We start from the raw sequence: 19,921 nt of genomic DNA, 5'->3' as shown, positions 1-19,921 counted from the left end.
AGGTGCTGTGGGGTGGTATGGGACAACCAATCGTTGAGAAGCCAACTCTCTATTTTGCAATTGAAATTCAAATTACAATTGATATTTCAAATTTTAACATGGACGATCGATTGTCCAAATTATGCCTTGGGGCGACAACCGGTCGTAGCTCCTTTGATGGGCCACTTTGGCCTTTAGCTTGCAATTGGCCTTAGGCCCTCTTCGTCTATCTTCCTTCCAGTCCAAAATTATCTATGATCTTGGGTCAAGTGACTTGAGATCTTCATTGAATCGAAGCCTGAGTAGAATCATCATTTCAAAGCTCGAATTTCCTAGTCTTAATTGCTTTTGAGGATAAAAACCTAAAAATAAGAAGAAAAAAAAAACGAAAATAACATAAAAGCATAAAATAGAAACTACTAAAGAGCTAAAATATGCAAGTAAGAGGGCTTGAATGTATAACATTCAACGCTCATCAGCAACAGGATCGTCCTTTTAGAATGGTCATAGGATACCCGCGCTCACCACAATCGGAACACCGCCTCAGGCCAAGGCACATCAAGTTAACGACGACCCAGGATAAACTGATCACTTATGCTGAGGCGGCTTTCTAGCCAAACATCTTTTGGTACGCCCGGTGGGACCATATGTGGGTAAAGACTACTTACACCTTATCTAGTTCAGCCTGATAATATATGCCTGTGACTCATTCACAAATGACAGTACTAAGAGATCTTTTAAACGCAAAAGATATGATTGATTTAGAGTTTGATGCCTCTACTTATCCTGAGCAGCAAGGCCAAACTATTGTTTAGAAGTTTAACAACTAACAACAATTAGGACAATTAGATGACATAATGTCCAACTCTATGATTTCAGTAGTCAGTGCGATTTCCTAATTGACTGCACGAATGGACAGATTCTTTGATTTCCTAATTGTATGCTTTTGGCTCACCCAAACCAGAGACTTCCAAGGGGTCACCAATCCTGGTACTACTTCAGGTTAAACACGCTTAACTCCGAAGTTTTGGTAGGTTCATAGCCATCACAACTTTAAAACGCGTTGTGTCATAGAATGGTATTGAATCTACATATAGCCCTTACCCCATCCACACCTAGACGATATAGGGTTGTGCACGTGTACATCGCCCAATGTGATAGCCTACTAGTGTCACCTGCACACGCTCACACACACCCGCCCACAAAGTCGCCACATGTTTCAACACTAACAATTGTGTTTTGCCTTTACCCTCAGCTCCATAATGGTTATGCCAATAACCATGGTTATTAGATGCCCGCCCCACCGGGGGTGGGGGGTAAGGTCAACCACTGCAACCTACCCTGCACGGTACGGGGGAGGGGGGGATATCGTTATCAAATGGTTGAGGCACCTCGAGCAATTCCCAAACCTAATTAGCCATGCAACATGATTCTATTATGATCTTGGATATACAAAGGACATTAACGTCTAGCCGAATGCACCTTTGGTGCCTCAATTAGCGCCACCGGCGAACGTCCAGCATCTCAGATAGCCAAGAATGGTCACTACAAAGGAGCAAATTGTGAAGATAATCCAAGAATAGTGAGGAATGTACCGGAGGTGGGGGGTAAGGTCAACCACTGCAACCCGCCCCGCACGGTGCGGGGGAGGGGGGGATATCGTTATCAAATGGTTGCGGCACCTCGAGCAATTCCCAAACCTAATTGGCCATGCAACATGATTCTATTATGATCTTGGAGATACAAAGGACATTAACGTCTGGCCGAATGCACCTTTGGTGCCTCAACTAGCGCCACCGGCGAACATCCAGCATCTCAGATAGCCAGGAATGGTCACTACAAAGGAGCAAATTGTGAAGATAATCTAAGAATAGTGAGGAATGTACTTTCCCCAGGTGGATAGCCCACAATTTTCAAAACCTTATCCTGAGTTTATCAACTGAGTAACTTTTTCCAGAAATTATAAACCTCCAATAATTCATACCTTTTTCAGGGAAGAGAAGAAGTCGACCGTTGAGCACATAAGTAAATTTACACACCAGATTGTGGAATTAGCTTTGGTCGAATTCCAAAAGATGAAGTTTTTCCCCATTCTCTGACTGGTGTAGCTTTTGTTTGGTTTATAAATCAACTACTTTATTCTATAGATAAAGGATCAATAAAAATAAACTCAATTATGAAGAAAAAAAAAATCATATCATATATAATAGATGAGAAGAAAAAGATAAAAGTAAAATTGAAAATTAAAAAAAATACAGTTGGTACAAGTCTCACGTATATTTCTTTGAGTAGAGACGGGCGGAGCCAGAATTTTATTTCAGAGGGGGCACAATGCACTTGTTTAAAAATAATTCTTTTTTAATAAATATGACAATATAATTTTTTTAAATCAAAAAGGCAAATAAGAAAAAAATAGTTATACAATAATATGCTAAATAAATACTGTAAAAAAATATAGTTACAAATATAAGAATCAAAATATTAATTAATAATATTTTAATTAAATACAATCACAAATGTCATCGATAAAAAGAAATAAGTTTAAAAAAATAGAAAAATACATAATTTTACCTAAGTGAAAAAAGAAATTTTTTAAAAGAGGAAACAAAAATTAGAAAAGGAAAAATATATTGGATACTTGAAGAAGGGATATATGTAAATTTTTTTTTTTTCCAAAAGGAAATTAAAAAAATTTGAAAATTTGAGGGGGGCACTATTTAAAATTACCATGTAAGTATATATATATACCAAAAATATGTACCTATGTATAGTAGGTTGGAGCAAAGTGAGAGGAGGACATGTACCCCCTCTGGGCCTTAATTCGCTCCGCCCTAAGAAATTACTTAGAGGTTAGATAGAAAACAGAAAGTTCCACATGATACACTTTGTAGAAATCCCACATTGAAAATTTTAAAAAGGATGTAAACTTCCATATATATAACAAGCAAATGAAGGGTGACACTAAAAAAAAGCTCCCACCCACACAGGAAACTTTAAAAAGAGAGGTGTGCAAGTTTAATTATAAAAGCAATGCATTATACTAGTATTACTGAAGTAACTTCGAAGCTACTAGTTGGGCCCTCTAACCAAGAGGCCCAATTCTAAAGTCTTTAAATTTTTATTAGCAGGCCAACACAAGTTCTTTTTGTGCAGTAAACTCATTACAGTAATTGGGTGGGCCGGTTAGTATTGAAATGACCGATTAGTCAGTGATTCCGATATACCGGTGTGTAACACCTGTTAGTCCAATTTTCGGCCAATTTGTGTCCATTTTTTGGCAGTGATTCCGATATACCGGAACACCGGTTAGTCCAATTTTCGGGATATGTGCACGGCCAATAGAGGTGCTATAAACATTGTTGTATAAAACTGGCCCAAAGATTGATATCATTAACAATGTGTGGTTTTTGGGCCGAAGACCCAACCCAGTCCTAATCGAAACTTCTAGGTCAAGTATGGAATTCTGTTTACTCACTTTAAATTGAGTATCCGTTTCCCTCGTTTTCCTGCTAGGATTGGAAATCTTTTTTTACATATCCAAACGATCGAGACCTTTGGTTTCTTATATAGTGTAAAAAAAAGTACTTCGAATCATTGCTATTTGACCCGGACCTGTTCGAAAAAAGTTGAACCCTTTTGGGGCCTAGTGTGATCTGCATCGCCTTTCCGTGTTCTCAAACAAAATTTCAGAAGTCAAAATCACAACTGTAATCATTTACAAACTTTATTATAGATACAAGCAAAGGAGAAGAGCAACGCTATGGTATGGTTATCTCATGGGAATGTAACACTTGCAAAACTTGAATGAATTTTTATACAAGTATGTACAAGTGGATATGTACATCTTTTCATCAGTTTGATGTAGGGCAGTTGGAATCCGCATTCTCCCTCTTGATCACTCTGGTATTGTAAGATCCACAAAGCCCACACTTGTGATATAACCAATGAAAGTTTGCCATGCCTTTCCGCTCACAGTCGTTGCAAAGTATATCCTGGATCACCATAATAACAGTAGAATTCTTCCGATTAGGTGAAATAAGGATGAGAATCAATGGTGCTGAATTGGATCTAAATCATTATTCTGACAAGAATTGTACATAGAGCATGAGGTTAAATCATTATTAATGATAAGGCCAGTATGTATAGCATGAGGGGAATAAAGAATATAGAGACGGAGTATTTTCTCCTTTTCTTTATCATTCTTTTATTTACTTTTCATCAAAGTGTTCTTCACCATACATAATGTAAAAAATAAGGGTTTGTTTCTACCATTACTATCACCAGAAAATTGCTATAACCAAACAATGACGGCAACCAAACAAAAGTAAGAGGGAACTTGTATAACTAGGAAACCTAGTCATAATTTATTTCAGAAGAAACAGATAAAACCCAAGAAAAACTGAAGAAATTTTTAGAAACAATTTTCGATATAACTTCTATATATTTCTAGAGAAGGAATATTCTAACATTTTTTTCTTTTCTTTTCTTTCGGAAAGTAACATTCTAAACAAATCGATGAACAAGAAAGAGGGCATATTCTAACATTACGATGTGCAATAAAGAGGGCTAATAATATAACAAGGAAAAGTACAAACACAATGTACCTGGCAACGGTCCCTGTACTCTTCTGGGAGCTCCTCAGCAGCCAACAAAGCATCAAGCATGCCAAAGTAGACCTGCACAAGTATGACATTCATGTTGGCTTAGCTAGCAGTTGCTTGAGATGTGATTGAAGACTTCGATCAGCAGACATATGAGTATGACAGAGAGATTGCAAGTTTGTATGGGATCAATAGCCTAGACCAACTGAAATCACACATATTAGGACACAATAAGTTTGGTCAACTTGACTATCACACAGCCTGAGTGGGACTTGTTGACTTCTCAAGAAGTTCTAAAATGTTTCCAAATGTAAAAAGTGTTCTATTTGGCATGAAAACCTTAGGAGATGTTTTGAGTGGGCTTGGAACAATACCCAGATTGGGTGTTTAATTCAGTCAGAATTTAATATATATATATATATATATAAGTTAGATTTCATTAAAAGAGAGCTCAAAGGAGTGCACAACCCAAAAACCAAAGCAAGACTTTTTATATATGGAATTTTGTTAACATCTTTACTTTCCAAATTGTAGGTTTGATCAACTTTTCAATGACATATTATTTGTCTAATTCGTTTGGCCACTCAACTAAGCTCCAAAAGTCAGGTCTAATATTCATCGTTCTAAAGAGTGCTAAAGGGAAAACAATATTTTGCACCAGTGCAAATATTTTGACGCAGTAGATCAATGAAAGCAATTAAAATAAATAAAAATAGCAACATATTCTTTAAACACTCGAATCCATGAGAAGAGGTTGAGAGAAACTCTCGATTTTCTGATATTGATAAAAGTAATAAGTAATAACTGATCTCTAAACTATTACAATAGCATGTATTTATAGGCCTAATCAAATCCTAAACTGTATAAGAAATTAAATCAATGGAAACTTTCCTAAAACAAACATAAAACTATTTAGGAAATTAAAACAATGAAAACTTTCCTAAAACAGACACTAAACTATAAGGAAATTAAAACAATGAAAACTTTCTTAAAACAGAAAATAGAAACTAGAAAATGTTGTTCACATGTACTATATCACGCTCCCCTTCTTCTTTAAAAGAACTCCCCCTCGAGTTCAATAATGGTCGTCCTTGTATTTCGTTGATAGTTCATCATATATATAAGTATGAACAAAATTTTGTACCATTGACGACTTGACCTTAGTGCTTCATCGTTGGCAGATCAAATCTCATGCAATATGATCCGGAAGATTTGTACAAACAAATCTGCAAGTGAGCTGTCAGATTTATACAACTGTAGTTGACTATTTTATTATTTCTTTTTTTAGCTGTACACTTTGTGTGTATATATATATACTCATATAATACCTCTGATTTTATTTAGTGAGAATCATTTTATTCTCTCATCTATCTTGCCTATTTCCGCTTCATGGTATCAAAGCCAGAAAAGAAGTTCTAATTCTTTCCTGGTTCGTCTCTCTCTTTGGCCTTCATTGCCATACATCTTCTTCGTTTTTTTCTCTTCCAATTCGAGTCCTTCAGTACCCTGTTTTTAAGTCTTTCAATGACAAAAACCTCAATCCAAGCCAAACCATTCATTCATTTTGAAATCCCACAGTCCAAATTACCCCAAAAAAATTAAATAGCAAAAATTTCCTTGAGTGGTCCCAATCTATCCAACTTTTCTTTAAAATGGGGCATCTTCATGGATCAGTAAAAGTACCAAAGGTAACTGATCCTTCCTATGAGTTGTGGAAAGCAAAGAATTCACAAATCATGACATGGTTGATAAATTCTATGCAACCTGAAATCGAGAAGCCTTTTCTCTCCCTTTCCAAGGCAAAAGAGATATGGGATAGAGTAGAAATATAAAAAGAAGAAAAAAGGAGAGGATTGTGTAAAAGACTTGAATGCTCTGAATCACCCATTCACAGCTCTAGTATTTATAGAATAAAAGAGCACATGCTCATATTATAAGAAAGGAAACTAAATCAAATCTAAATCAAATCACCTCATATTTTATAGCATAATCAAATCTCTGCTAATATGGTAAGTCATTCCATAAATTGTGGCTATCATATATGCTAACATATGCATGATCAAATCTCGACTAATATGGTAAGTTATTCCATAAATCGTGGCTATCATATATGCTAACACCCCCCCTCAAGTTGGTGCATGGATATCTGAAACGCCTAAATTGGATAATGCATTCTCAAACACAATCATGCTAACGCCCTTTGTAAGAATGTCTGCAAGCTGCTGAGAGCTTGTGACAAATGGAGTGCAAATTTGACTAGCGATGATTTTCTTTCAGATGAAGTGCCAATCAACAAATCAAAAATGTCTCCTCAGACCATAAACAATTAAGAATGTCTCCTCAGACCATAAACAACCAATTATGTCTCCTCAAACCATAAACAACCAAAAATGTCTCCTCGGACCGTAAACAACCAAAAATGTCTCCTCAGACCGTAAACAACCAAAAATGTCTCCTCGGACCGTAAACAACCAAAAATGTCTCCTCAGACCGTAAACAACCAAAAATGTCTCCTCAGACCGTAAACAACCAAAAATGTCTCCTCAAACAATTTCCCTTCATACACATATTTAAAACATGTAGATGGAAGAATCAACAATGTCTCTTCAGACCATTCCCCTTCATACATATGTTTAAACAATGTAGATGAAAGAATCAACAATGTCTCCTTAGACCATAAAAAGAAACAACTATGTCTCCTCAGACCATTTCTGAATAGGTGGTGTTAAACTCGCAACACCCTCATTGAGGTCGGACCACCCTGCCTACCCGACACCTCATGGATCGGCGATCTCACCTTAGACCATTCCCGAATGGGTGGTGCCGAACTCGCGATGCCCTCATTGCAGTCGGACCACCCTAGCTCTGATACCAAGTAGAAATATAAAAAGAAGAAAAAATGAGAGAATTGTGTAAAGGCTTGAATGATCTGAATCACCCATTTACAGCTCTAGTATTTATAGATAAAAAGAGCACATGCTCATATTACAAGAAAGGAAACTAAATCAAATCTAAATCAAATCACAACATATTCTATAGCATAATCAAATCTCTGCTAATATGGTAAGTCATTCCATAAATCGTGGCTATCATATATGCTAACAGATAGTGTGTCTAGAACCTACTCAGAGAGGAATTTTTCTCCAAGGATTTTTGCACTAAAGAGAAAAATCCATAATACAAAGCAAGGCAATCTGCCCATAATTGAGTATTACAACATTCTCATGGTCCTATGGCAAGAATTGGATCTGCATCAACACTTTGAGATGAAGGATTCGGAAGATGCAACTCAACTTGCTGAAATACTTGAACACGATCGAGTTTTGAGTTCTTAGCTGGACTTAATTCTGATTTTGATGAAGTCGGTGGACGAGTACTGGGAAAAGAACCACTTCCCTCAATGCAAGAAACATTGTTTTCACGTTAGTAATGAGGAGGACTGGAAGACTGTTATGGTAAAATCCACTCCTCAAGAGATATTGGCACTTAAGGTTTTTCAAGAGAAGCCTAAAACCTTCAATCTTGCTGTTGGACAATTTAAACCAGCAATGATCAAAGCTGGAGAATCCGACAATAGGTGGTGTGATTTCTGCAATAGACCACGGCACACTTGAGAGACCTGTTGGAGGTTACATGGAAAAACCCCTCTTGGAGACAAAGGAAATAAACAGCCACCAAGGAGAGTCTATCACGCCGCAACTGCTCCAAAAGATGATACTGTTGGTCATGACTTTGAAATCAGCCCTTCACTAAAGGTCAGTTGGAAACTCTGTATAAACTCTTGGGACAAGCCAGAATCTCAGGGAGTTTGAAATCAACAACTGAAACCACTAATGCCTCTAGTAACTTTGCTCAGTCAGGTAATATCCATACAGCTTTGAGTGCTTTAAACAATGTTTGTTCTAACCCTTGGATCATTGATTCTGGGGCAACGGATCACATGACTAGTGATTCACATGTCTTCACAACCTATAATCCTCGTTCAGGAAAGGAAAAATCAAAGTTGCCAATGGTTCCTTTATTCCAATTCATGGGAAAGGGTCTATTCCCGTAACATCTTCATTAGTTTTACCATCGGCTCTTCATGTTCAAAAAATTGTATGCAATTTACTATCCTTGAGTAAAGTCACTAAAGAGCTAAATTGTTCCATAACCTTTTTCCCCACTCAATGTATTTTAAAGGATCTTACTTCGGGGAAGAGGATTGGCAGTGCTAAATAGAGAGAAGGGCTCTATTACTTGTGTCCAGAAACGGGAAAAGATGCTCAAGCTTATGTCTCTAAAGCTGATGGTAAAGAAAGGGAGACATGGATACTTCACTACAGACTTGGTCATCCAAATTTTGTCTATTTAAGGTTCTTGTATCCTGAACTATTTGTTGGTATAGGAACTTCAAGATTTCAGTGTGAGTTTTGTGAAATGGCTAAGAGTCATCGAGTACCCTATCCAATAAATAATAAAAGGTCTTGAGATTCCGTTTTCTATTATTCATAGTGATGTGTGGGGACCATCCCGTGTCAATTCGTACTCAGGGTTTAGACGGTTCACAAGTTTCATTGATGATTGCACCCGTATAACTTGGATTTTCCTTTTGAAAGAAAAATCAGAAGCTGCTATGATCTTCAAATCTTTTCATGCAATGATTGAAAATCAAATCAAGAAACAACTTTATATCAGATAACGGAAAGGAATACTTTAATAACCTATTGGGATCATACTTTGTTGAAAAATGAATAGTTCATCAATCCTCTTGCATAGATACACCCCAACAAAATGGAGTTGCTGAGAGAAAGAATAGACACTTGTTAGAAGTTGCTAGAACTCTTATGTTTACTCGGGAGATTCCAAAACTTTATTGGAGTGAAGTTGTTTTAACCGCAGCATACTTAATAAACAAAATGCCAACCCTTCAATCCAAAACTCCTGTTCAAACCTTACAAATGCTCTTCCCTAGTATCAAGCTATTCGGGTCACTCTCTCCAAAAATATTTGGGTGTGTAGCTTATGTTCATTTACCAGGGAGGGAAAGATCAAAACTAGATCCTCGAGCCTTAAGGTGATCTTTCTCGAATACTCTCCCCCACAAAAGGGTTTTAAGTATTATCATCCTCCTTCCAAAAAAACTTATATCTCTATGGATGTTAAATTTTTTGAAGAACTGTCCTATTTTTCTAAGACTAATCTTCAGGGGGAGAAACTTGACATGGAAGATCAATCTTACTCTTTGTTGATCCCAGACCAATCTGGAAGTGTGGAGACAACCGCTACGGAACAAGGAGAAGAAAGCAGAAATAAAGAAGAAAACCCTCCAAGTCCACTGGTCTACTCAAGAAGGAAACAACGGACACCAAGAATAAGTGGAGATCCTGAATCTGATCAAGTAACAGAATCCATCTCTCTCCCCCTCATGGTCAATCCCCAACTCCGGTAGCAGGTAATCCATCCAATTCTCAGCCTTTATTTGATGCTGACCTTGATATTCCAATTGCTATTAGAAAGGGAGTGAGAAGCTGTACTAAACATTCCCTGGCCAATTTTGCATCATAGTCCCAGTCCCTTCACCTCTAAAATTTCTTCTGAGACCATTCCTAGTAATGTTCAAGAGGCATTTAAAGATCCAAAGTGAAAGGCAGCCATACTCAATGAAATGAGAGCACTACATAAAAATGAGACTTGGGAGATTGTTGAATTACCAAGAGGAAAGAAAATAGTGGGCTGCAAGTGGGTGTTCACTATAAAATATAAGGCTGATAGAGAAATTGAGAGATACAAGGCTAGACTCGTAGCTAAGGGGTGCACTCAAACTTTTGGAATTGATTACCAAGAGACCTTTACCCCTTTAGCAAAGATGAATTCCATCAGAGTTCTGTTGTTTGTTGCTGTTAATTGAGATTGGCCCTTACACCAATTTGATGTAAAAAAATGTTTTTTTTGCATGGTAATTTGGAAGAGGAAGTGTATATGGATCTCCAACCAGGTTTTGAAGAAATATCGGAAAATAGGAGTGTAAGTTGAGAAAATCCCTGTATGGTCTTAAGCAATCTCCCAGGGCATGGTTCGAGAGGCTTACAAGATTCTTGAAAGGTGGCGGTTATTTATAAAGACAGGGAGATCATACCTTATCATTTAAGAACTCTCCACAAATGAAGATCACAGTGCTCATCGTCTGTATTGATAACATCATTGTCACAGGTAATGATGTGGAAGAAATCAAAAGCTTGAAGGAACGCTTAAGAAAGGAATTTGAAACAAAAGATTTGGGGAGTCTAAGGTACTTCTTGGGCATTGAGGTAGCCCGAACCAACGATAGCATTTTGTTAACTCAAAGGAAGTACATCCTAGACTTACTAAAGGATGACGAGCTGCAAACCTGCTGATACCCCAATTGATCACAATCACAAGATTGAAGCAAACAATGGAGGAAACCTTGTGGAAAAAGGGAGGTATCAGCGGCTAGTTGGTAAATTGATCTATTTATCTCAAATTAGGCCGAACATAGTTATGCAGTAAGCGTGGTAAGCCAGTTTATGCACTCTCCTATGGAAAATCATATGGATGCTGTACAACGAATCTTGAGATATCTGAAGTCTTCACCAGGAAAAGGGCTTATGTTCTCTAAATATTGAAGCCTTCACTGATGTAGATTGGGCTGGATCTCCGATAGACAAAAGATCAACGTCTGGGTATTACACCTTTGTAGGAGGCAACCTAGTTACTTGGAGAAGCAAGAAACAAACTGTTGTAGCTAGGTCGAGCGCCGAGGCAGAATTCCGAGCAATGACTCAAGGGATATGTGAAGTTCTATGGATAAAAGGGCTGCTCAAAGAACTCAAGCTGGAACCTAAAGGGCCAATGAAAGTCTACTATGATAACAAGGCCGCAATCAGTATTGCACACAATCCCGTCCAACACGATCGCACCAAACACGTAGAGGTGGACTGACACTTCATCCAAGAAAAGATTGAGAGTGGACAAATTTCTACACCATCCGTAATGCTACACAATAACTAGCACACATCTTCACCAAAGGAATTTAGACAACTAGTTTCGGTTCTCTAGTTTCCAAGCTGGGAATGCATGACATCTACGTACCAGCATGAGGGGGAGTGTTGGCAAATCAAATCTCCTTAGATCTGATTTCACAGATCATGCAATATGATCTGGAAGATTTGTACAAATAAATCTGCACGTGAGCTGACAGATTTTATACATACAGCTGTAGTTGACTATTTTATTATTTCTTTTTTTAGCTGTACACTTTGTGTGTATATATATATATACTCACGTAATACCTCTGAATTTATATAGTGAGAATTATTTTATTCTCTTTTTTTCTTGTCTATTTCCACTTCATTCATAAACTTGCTTCTTAGTTGCCCAATCCCAAAAGAACACCAAGTGTGACAAATCAATTTTCCTTGGCAACTCAAAAGAAAAGAAATTGTTTTGATATATGTGTAGAAATTCAACCAGAGTATTACGGGAACCTTCCCATTGAAGACTTCAGCAAAATCTTGCGTGTCAGCTACTATCAAGTTCTCCTTTTCTCCACCTTTAGGTGGACAAGCAAACCATTTTGTCCATGAGGGACATGCTAGTATAATTTCGCAGGGAACATCCATATTAGAACAACAATCAACTAGGTCTCTATAAATGACATCATCCTCGTTCCAAGCGCATACCATGGCAGCACCCCTACTCTTTGTTATCATGATCTCAACTTCTTCAATCTCATTAGTACCATTGCTCTTCAAATATGGGTCTATGTAGCAGTAAGTGTCCCCACATCCCATGCCAATATCGTCTTCTTTGTGCTGCTCTACACCTAATTCTTTCAAACCATCTGTTGGAAAATCTGCCAGCTTTTATGACGACAAATTCTGGAAGATCTCCAGCCTGTATAGGCTGGCAAAAATGTACAGTAGTAAAATTGATTGTCTAAGATTTTTTTCCATATTAGTTTAGTTGACTTTTTTTTGTCATGATTAGGAGATTGTATGTACTATTGTCCTAGGCTATTCTTAGACGTAAAATTATGTATTTATATGTTGTAATTCTATTTAGAAAAGAGTAAGAAAATATTATCTCAATTAGAGGTTTGAATGCAAACATGGTATTAGAGCCAGACAAGGTAAAAGCAAAAGAGTACAAGGAGGAGGAAACACGATCATACGACACAAAATTAGCAATGGGATGTTTAGTACAAGTACGTTTACCTCGACAAAGCGCAAGTGGTAAATCATCTATAGCAGAAGTGGAAGATGGAGGAACAAGAACCTCTGGTTGAGAAGATGACGCAAGTGGTAAATCATCAGTAGCAGAAGTGGAAGATGGAGGAATACGAGCCTCTGGTTGAGAAGATGTGTCCGGACTATAAGAGACAATGGGATGAGATCGAGATCGCTGATAAACATGCAAAGGAGGATTAGAAGGTGGATCCAATGGCATTGGAAGAATAGGAGAAGATAAGGCTCCCCCTCACGAGCAGATATAAGATCTAGTAACAAACGCTCACCAGATGATGAAAAGAAAGCAGGTGAATCAAAAAAAGTAACATTGGCACTCCCAAAGTATCAGCTATTTTGGGATAATCTTCAACACTTGGAGCATTCAATTGGGATCTACATTGGACTTCGGAAAAGGTACATATACTTCAATTAAGAATTGTTATTGGTACTTTTATCCATTCCATTAGTATAGAAATTTGCAAAAAGGTCCTAACTGAACCCATCTAAATTTTGACCCCTTGAATTGCCTCAGTCGCATATTTAAAAATAAATAAATAAAAAATTTCTTTTCATTGTTTCCACTTTATTTTTACACCTAAATACCCACACCAGTGCATGACTTCTAGCATAATTAATTTCATTTGCATTCAGATTTCTTAGTTGTGTGCATTGTTCTAGTTTATAATTTAGTTTACTTAATTCAATTTGAGTCCTATTTCGGCATTATTCTCAAAACTTCTTATGTTTGCACCATTCTATTAAGGCATAACGATGTTAAAAGAGAACGTCGTGTTATGTCCCCAATGGTTGTGTTTGCCAATCAAGACTAAGAGCGTTGAGCGTAGGCCAAGCTTTCTATCACACGAAAATAAAAATGTTTGGTGTGAACATGAAAGGGAAACAAAAATAACATTGAAAATAAATTTGGAACAACTTTTGAAAATTAGAAATATGCTTTTTCCAACCTCCATCCTCAATCAATGAGCTCCTTTGGTTGCTTACCAAAACTGATCACTTGCTTTGCAAAGTCAACCAGGACCCATGTGCTTCAATGCAAGCTGCACTCTCTCCAATAATGAAGATTTTAATTACTAAAGAGTTTTTAAAGCATTCAGATTGTGATGTTAGAGTTGCAGTAGCCTCATGCCTTAGTGAGTTAACAAGGATTACAGCACCAGATTTTCCCTATAATGATGATCAAATGGTAGAAGTATTTCACGTGATTGTATCATCTTTTGAAAATCTATCTGATACATCTAGTCCATCTTATGGTAAAAGGGTCAAAATCCTCAACACATTTGCAAGTGTAAAGTCATGTTTGATAATGTTAGATTTGGAATGTGAAGAGTCAATTGTTCAGATGTTTTGGTACTTTTTAAAGGAAATAAAGGATCATCATTTGGACAATATCTTCAGATATATGGAGCAAATTATGACTCTTGTATTGGAGGAAAGCGACCATATCTCAGTAGAGCTACTTCGTCCTCTTCTAGCTAGTGTTAGAAAGGAAAATCAGACTATTTCACCTGAATCTTACAAGTTAGGAGAAAAAGTTTTGAACAATTGTGCTACAATTCTTAAGTCTTGTCTTTCAAAAGCTCTACAGTTCATGGCCCTCTTGTCAATTGATTTTGCTGAGATAGACGGTTATGTTTGTCAAAATGAATCTGAAAAAGAGAATTTTGAATATAGTCACATCTCTCCAGTGTTGGCAAAAGAAGAAAATGAGGTAATTGAGGAACACCCAACTAAATTGCCACACGAGTATCCTGCAAAACACTATTGCCTTAGCCCCAGGAACGCATTCGTCTATTGTCGCACATAATCTCCGCATCCTTGGGAACATGTTGAACTGAGTCAACCAAATGATGAATTTGCACAAAATAAGGTCACTCAAGATTGTCTCGAAGTGATTAAATTTCATGAGTCATCCACCTCCATTGTGTCAAACAAGGATGTCAAGTACAATAGTAATTTCTGGAAGACACTTTGGACATTCTTAGGAACAAATTTGATGTTTCCTTTTGCATCTTGTCCTTTGAATGATACAAAAATTGAGGTTGTGAATCAAGGTCTAGGAAAGATGGTTAGTTTTATTATTAGCATGCACCTAGACACTTGGGACTTGTTGTTACCTATCATGGATTATGTTTATACAAGTGTTACTAATCAAAGTACTGGTAGTTGTTCTTTGGAGATCATCTACAGTTCTTTACCATGCCAATCCATTGATTATTGTCATCCACCTCCATGTATGTATTCACTTGAGTTTGTGGATTCCTTCGTTCAGCTTGTTCATGATTTTTATGCCGATATGCGACACGAAATTGTCTTAAGTAAAAAGAATTATGAACTCATTGCATATGCTCATCATAGGAATCATGAATTTAATGAAGGAGATTATGCTATAATTTGTGCACTACCTCAACCTTGTTATAAAAACTCCTTCCAGGTGAAACATGCCAAAATTGATAGACTTTTCCATATCATTCAAAAATCAGGACTTAATGCATATTTCTTTGACTAGTCTATGGATACGAGTACTAGTTCAATTTTTGATGTGGAGTATCTGTTACCTAACCGAGGCACCTTTGAGCCTCCTAGTTTGTTGGCATGTGTTCCTACAGGCATCATTCCATCCTTCTCAGCATCAGCACCGGCACTTCCGTCTTCTCAACTGCAGTATATGGATTGGATTAATCGTATTTGGGATGTCCATGATTACCTTTCAGCTTCAGTTTTTACATGGATTGTAGCAAAACAACTTTATTATATTGACTCTTACTTTTTGAAGATATACATTTGCATTTACTCTCCAGAGGAGAGTTCTTCTCAACCAGGAGCGAATGATGGAGAATCGGGCCTGACCCGAGAGCTTGAAGACCACATGGCCCACACCTACTATTGGAGATGTGGGAAAGAAAGATAGAATTAGAGATTTTTGTTTATTTATTATTATTATGGGATATTTCAGCAATTTAGGATTTTATTTATGGTAATAGGTTGATTAGGGTTTTTCTTCGATGCCTGTTTATATGTTGGTTTAGACATTGTGAAGGGCAACTTTTGATGATTATTATTGATATTGAATTTTGAGATTATCGTGATTTCTTCTCCCTCTGATTTGTTCTTCTCCCCTGATTTCTTTCCCTCTATTCTTATTCAATTTCTCTCTCAATCTCATTCTTATTCTACTTTAATTCTGGTTTCAAATAGCCCTACCCGCTCCTGCATCAATTGGTATGTGATTTCTTCTCCCTCTGATTTCTTCTTCTCCCCTAATTTCTTTCCCTCTATTCTTATTCAATTTCTCTCTCAATCTCATTCTTATTCTACTTTAATGCTGGTTGCGAATAGCCCTACCCGCTCCTGCATCACTATGCAAACATTAAAAAACACACCGACCGAGACTGCAATTGATCAAAAACAGGTCCACACAAATCCCATCTTGAAATCTCTTCAAAACCCTTAACACCCACTAGGGTTTACACAAACTTTCCCTAGCGTTTCAACTACCCACCTAGAGCTTTACAAACCATGCTCTGATACCATGTTGACTTTAAGAGATAATAAAATCAAGAGTAAAGTATAAGAAGATGAAGAAAAAAAGAAGATGAGAGGAGAAAAAAAAGAGAGATGGGCAAAGAGAGAGAATGAAAGAATACTTTCATCCTTCCACCACATTCTATTTATACTAACAAGTTTCATAAATTACACATAAGCACCAAACATTATACAAGTAATAACAAATAAGCCCCTGACAACAAATAGCATACAAAAGACATAGTAGGTAAGCTGCCTACTCCCCTCTAGTAAACATTAGTGGAAAAAGATGGAGAAAATTTCAAGGTAAATATGAGGTGGTGTGTGCTACAATGGAGAATATAATTTCCATGGTCTCTATCAGCGGCATCCACTTGAAAGAAATCAGAGTTGCTATGATTCTTTTAATTGTGTGCTTATACACCAAATAATTGTAGATAGAACCCCACAAAATGCAAGGTTGTTAGCCATGGCTGACTGATTATGTGTAGAAACCAACCTTTAACGGATACTCTTTGAGTAGAAGGACAACTGATGGAAGGCATTTTAAGCCAGAACAAAACCATTATCTTAAACTTGCCTTTAGCCCAATTTGTAAGGGTTGCCATCAACTGTGAACATCACCTGTGCACAATTAATGAACAGCACAATACTAGGGCTAGCCCAAAGCACAAGGCTCCAGTCATTGTGGGGTCTGGGGAAGGTCAAATCTACGCAGTCTTACCTTCTCATGAAGAGTTTGTTTCCGGTCACAATGGAGCAACCTTACTGTTAAGCCAAGGCCCACTCTAAAAACAACACAATCCTCAGAACATGTAAAAATAGTATGGTTGAAGCAAAAACATTTCCTTCTCCATCAGCTTTTTTATGGTTTAAGGGAGGGGAACTAATGTCTAGCACTAGAAAGTAGAAAGCTCCTTGTTTTTCTTTCAGAAGATATTAAACATCTAAAAAGCATATTTTCAACAAGTAATCAACAGCATATATATCTCAACAGAAAATATTTTTTGGTTAAGCGCCAGATAGATAATCATTAAAATAAACTAAATAAAATAAAATAAAATTTTCCTCACCGACATATCTCCCATGGACTTGCTACATATTGGACAGATGTAGTGAGTGCAAGCATATGCCTAGCAATACAAAATGAGTTGTAAGATTGACTTGAAGCACTTCTGAAATTCCTTCTCTTAATCAAAAAGGAAAAATGTAAGAAGAAAAAAAAGTAAAAATAAAACAAAAAATTGATAAAAATGAGACCTGAAAGCAAGCTGAATGCATGTAATGGCCACAAGGTAGACCTCTGACCACTTCACTTGATGTGAATAAGAAATCACAGCAGATAGGGCAGTTTGTTTCTAAACTTTTCTCCAGGCACTTGTGGTCCTTTAACTTCATCCCCATGCAACAATTGCATTTCATACAATGGAAATAATCAATTCCAAGACCCTTTCCAAGACGGCATAAGTTGCAAAATGGACAATGATACACTGTCCTGTAGTAAGAAAAAAAGGTATATTTAGGTTAGCAAAAAGGAAAAAAGTCATAATAAGACCAGGATGCATGATAAGTGCTCAAATGTTGCACATTTTAGCACCTAAGCTAGGGTATTTTAGTCCATTCATCTATCTTACTTTTCCGTTTTCCCGTTTCAGTTCTAATTCTTGTCTTTGTCTATTTCATGTCAATAAGGTTCAAATGGGCTAAAAACAACCTATTAAGCCCTTTTTGGAGTCAATAAGAAATTCTAGAAAAAGTATGAAAATTTGCCCTAAAGCATTAGCGATCGATCGAAGATTCATCCACGATCGATCGAAGGTTGGCGATCCATCGAAGCCACGTCAGCAAAGGGATAAGATTGCCACCTCATCATTCGTTCCAAGTGGCGATCGATCGAAGCTTTTGGCGATCGTTCGCAGTGCCACATCTGCGCCAGCTAAGCAGATAAGGTTGCCAATTGTCAAGATAAGCATGCCGCGTCATCTTTGATCGATCGAAGCCATTGGTGATCCATCGAAGACCCCGGCGATCGATCGAAATCCTGCTGGCAGTGAGCTATTTAATTCCCGAGCGCACCCGAATTCCACCTACCAAGGGGCTGCGAGATTGCACCAATTAGAAGGCCATTTTCTGACTTGTTGCCTACACAAAGGGGCTTGTATATAAATCAAAATTGAACCAATTATATATGGTTCCAACTTTTGACAATTGTTGTTCCAAATTTTGACAATAGTTGTTCAAACTTTTGACGACTTTTGTTCCACTTTTTGTTAGACAACTTAGTCACATTTTTTACATAGCTAGGCATAGTTTCTCTCTCTAGAGATTAGGGTTCTTGAGCAAGAAAAGAGGAAGAAGATGAATTCAACCATTAAGATAGCCCTTGAGGGTTGCAAGACACCATCCATGAGTGGCTAAATCCTCCTCTTAGGGCTTGGAAAAGCCCTAGGCTAGTCCTCTAAACCGTAGACCTTTTACATTTTTGGGGATTCTATGTTGTAATAAATGTTTTAACCATTTGAATATATAAATCTTGACTTTATCTATGATTTGTATGGATCAATTCTTCCAATTAATTCTCTAATTTATTTACATGTCTATGTGTGATTAAATTGGGAATTATGTCTCTACACTAGTTTCTCTAGATTTGATGCATGTCTATGTGTGGTTAAATTGAGAATCTAGTGAATGGTTATGCAGGATTATTCTTAATGGATACTCTTGTGAATTGATTTGATGGACTATGCTCATGCTTGATGGATTGTTCTACACCCCTAGTTAATTAGTTTAATTTCCTTGTCTTAGTGTAATTGTAGTGTAATTGCATTTCAATTCCTAGATTAAGTAGACAATCCATGCTTGTGTTTGATAATCCATGCTTTTTGGTTGCAAGATGTATATTTCTCTAGATTAAAGTGTGCTACAATTGTGGGTTTATTGAATGGTTAGTGTTTTAATTTGATGATTTGTACTACACTCTAGCTTAAGTAGACAATTCATGCTTGTTAATGTCACCCATGCTTATTGTTTCAATTGTAGGCGCGCACACACCTTGGTTACAACATTGAATTCCCCCCAATTTATTAAAGGCTAGAAGTTTAGAGAAAGAGCTTAGTGGTGATTCCTATGCCCTAAGACCTCTCTCCTGTTCTCTACACCCTACTCTATTTAGATTGTTTGCTATTGCATTGTTTAATTTAGCTAATTATAGTTTAATTAAACCAAACCAAACCAAACCAATCTTTTGATCAATTGACCTACTAATCCGACTTTTATTCCGAATATCCTTACAATCTCTTGGGACGATCCCTACTCGCTATGCTACATTAGTAGTAGTAGTAGTGGTGGTTTTATAAATTTAAATTTGACTGAGAAGGCTTCTTAAACCACACTCATAATTTGACCTTTGTCAAGCAACTAGCAAATTGAGACTCGTGTGAATGCATCAAGAAAATTGTAATGAAAGCAACATGTACAAGGGTAGATGAGATGATAAAACGAAGAAAATAAAGTTAAAACAGTCACATTCAGTATCACCTTAGACCAAATGAAGATGATCTTTTCTTTTCT

At 37.0% G+C, this 19,921-nt stretch overlaps 1 protein-coding gene across 2 annotated transcripts in view; it reads right to left on the bottom strand.

Annotated features, from left to right (window-relative positions):
• Positions 1 to 3,648: 3,648 nt before the first annotated feature.
• The window catches only part of LOC132280782 (zinc finger protein BRUTUS-like), a 51,794-nt gene continuing 35,521 nt past the window's right edge, over positions 3,649 to 19,921 (bottom strand). The window contains exons 11-14 of one of the 2 annotated variants that reach the window (XM_059782525.1): positions 17,612 to 17,846; positions 17,425 to 17,484; positions 4,584 to 4,655; positions 3,649 to 3,971 (exon numbers count right to left, since the gene is read on the bottom strand). In XM_059782525.1, coding sequence (XP_059638508.1) covers positions 3,831 to 3,971; positions 4,584 to 4,655; positions 17,425 to 17,484; positions 17,612 to 17,846 — 508 coding nt within the window. In that variant the 3' untranslated portion in view covers positions 3,649 to 3,830. The remainder of the gene's footprint in view (positions 3,972 to 4,583; positions 4,656 to 17,424; positions 17,485 to 17,611; positions 17,847 to 19,921) is intronic. The other variant, XM_059782526.1, reaches the window with a different exon arrangement.

The sequence above is a fragment of the Cornus florida genome, unplaced genomic scaffold (genome assembly GCF_030987335.1).
Source record: "Cornus florida cultivar Cherokee Brave unplaced genomic scaffold, ASM3098733v1 CherokeeBrave_3.0.0_Hap2_Chr11, whole genome shotgun sequence".
NCBI classification, from domain to species: domain Eukaryota; kingdom Viridiplantae; phylum Streptophyta; class Magnoliopsida; order Cornales; family Cornaceae; genus Cornus; species Cornus florida.
Note: the sequence above shows the minus strand (reverse complement) of the source record. Positions and strands in the feature narration are given on the sequence as shown.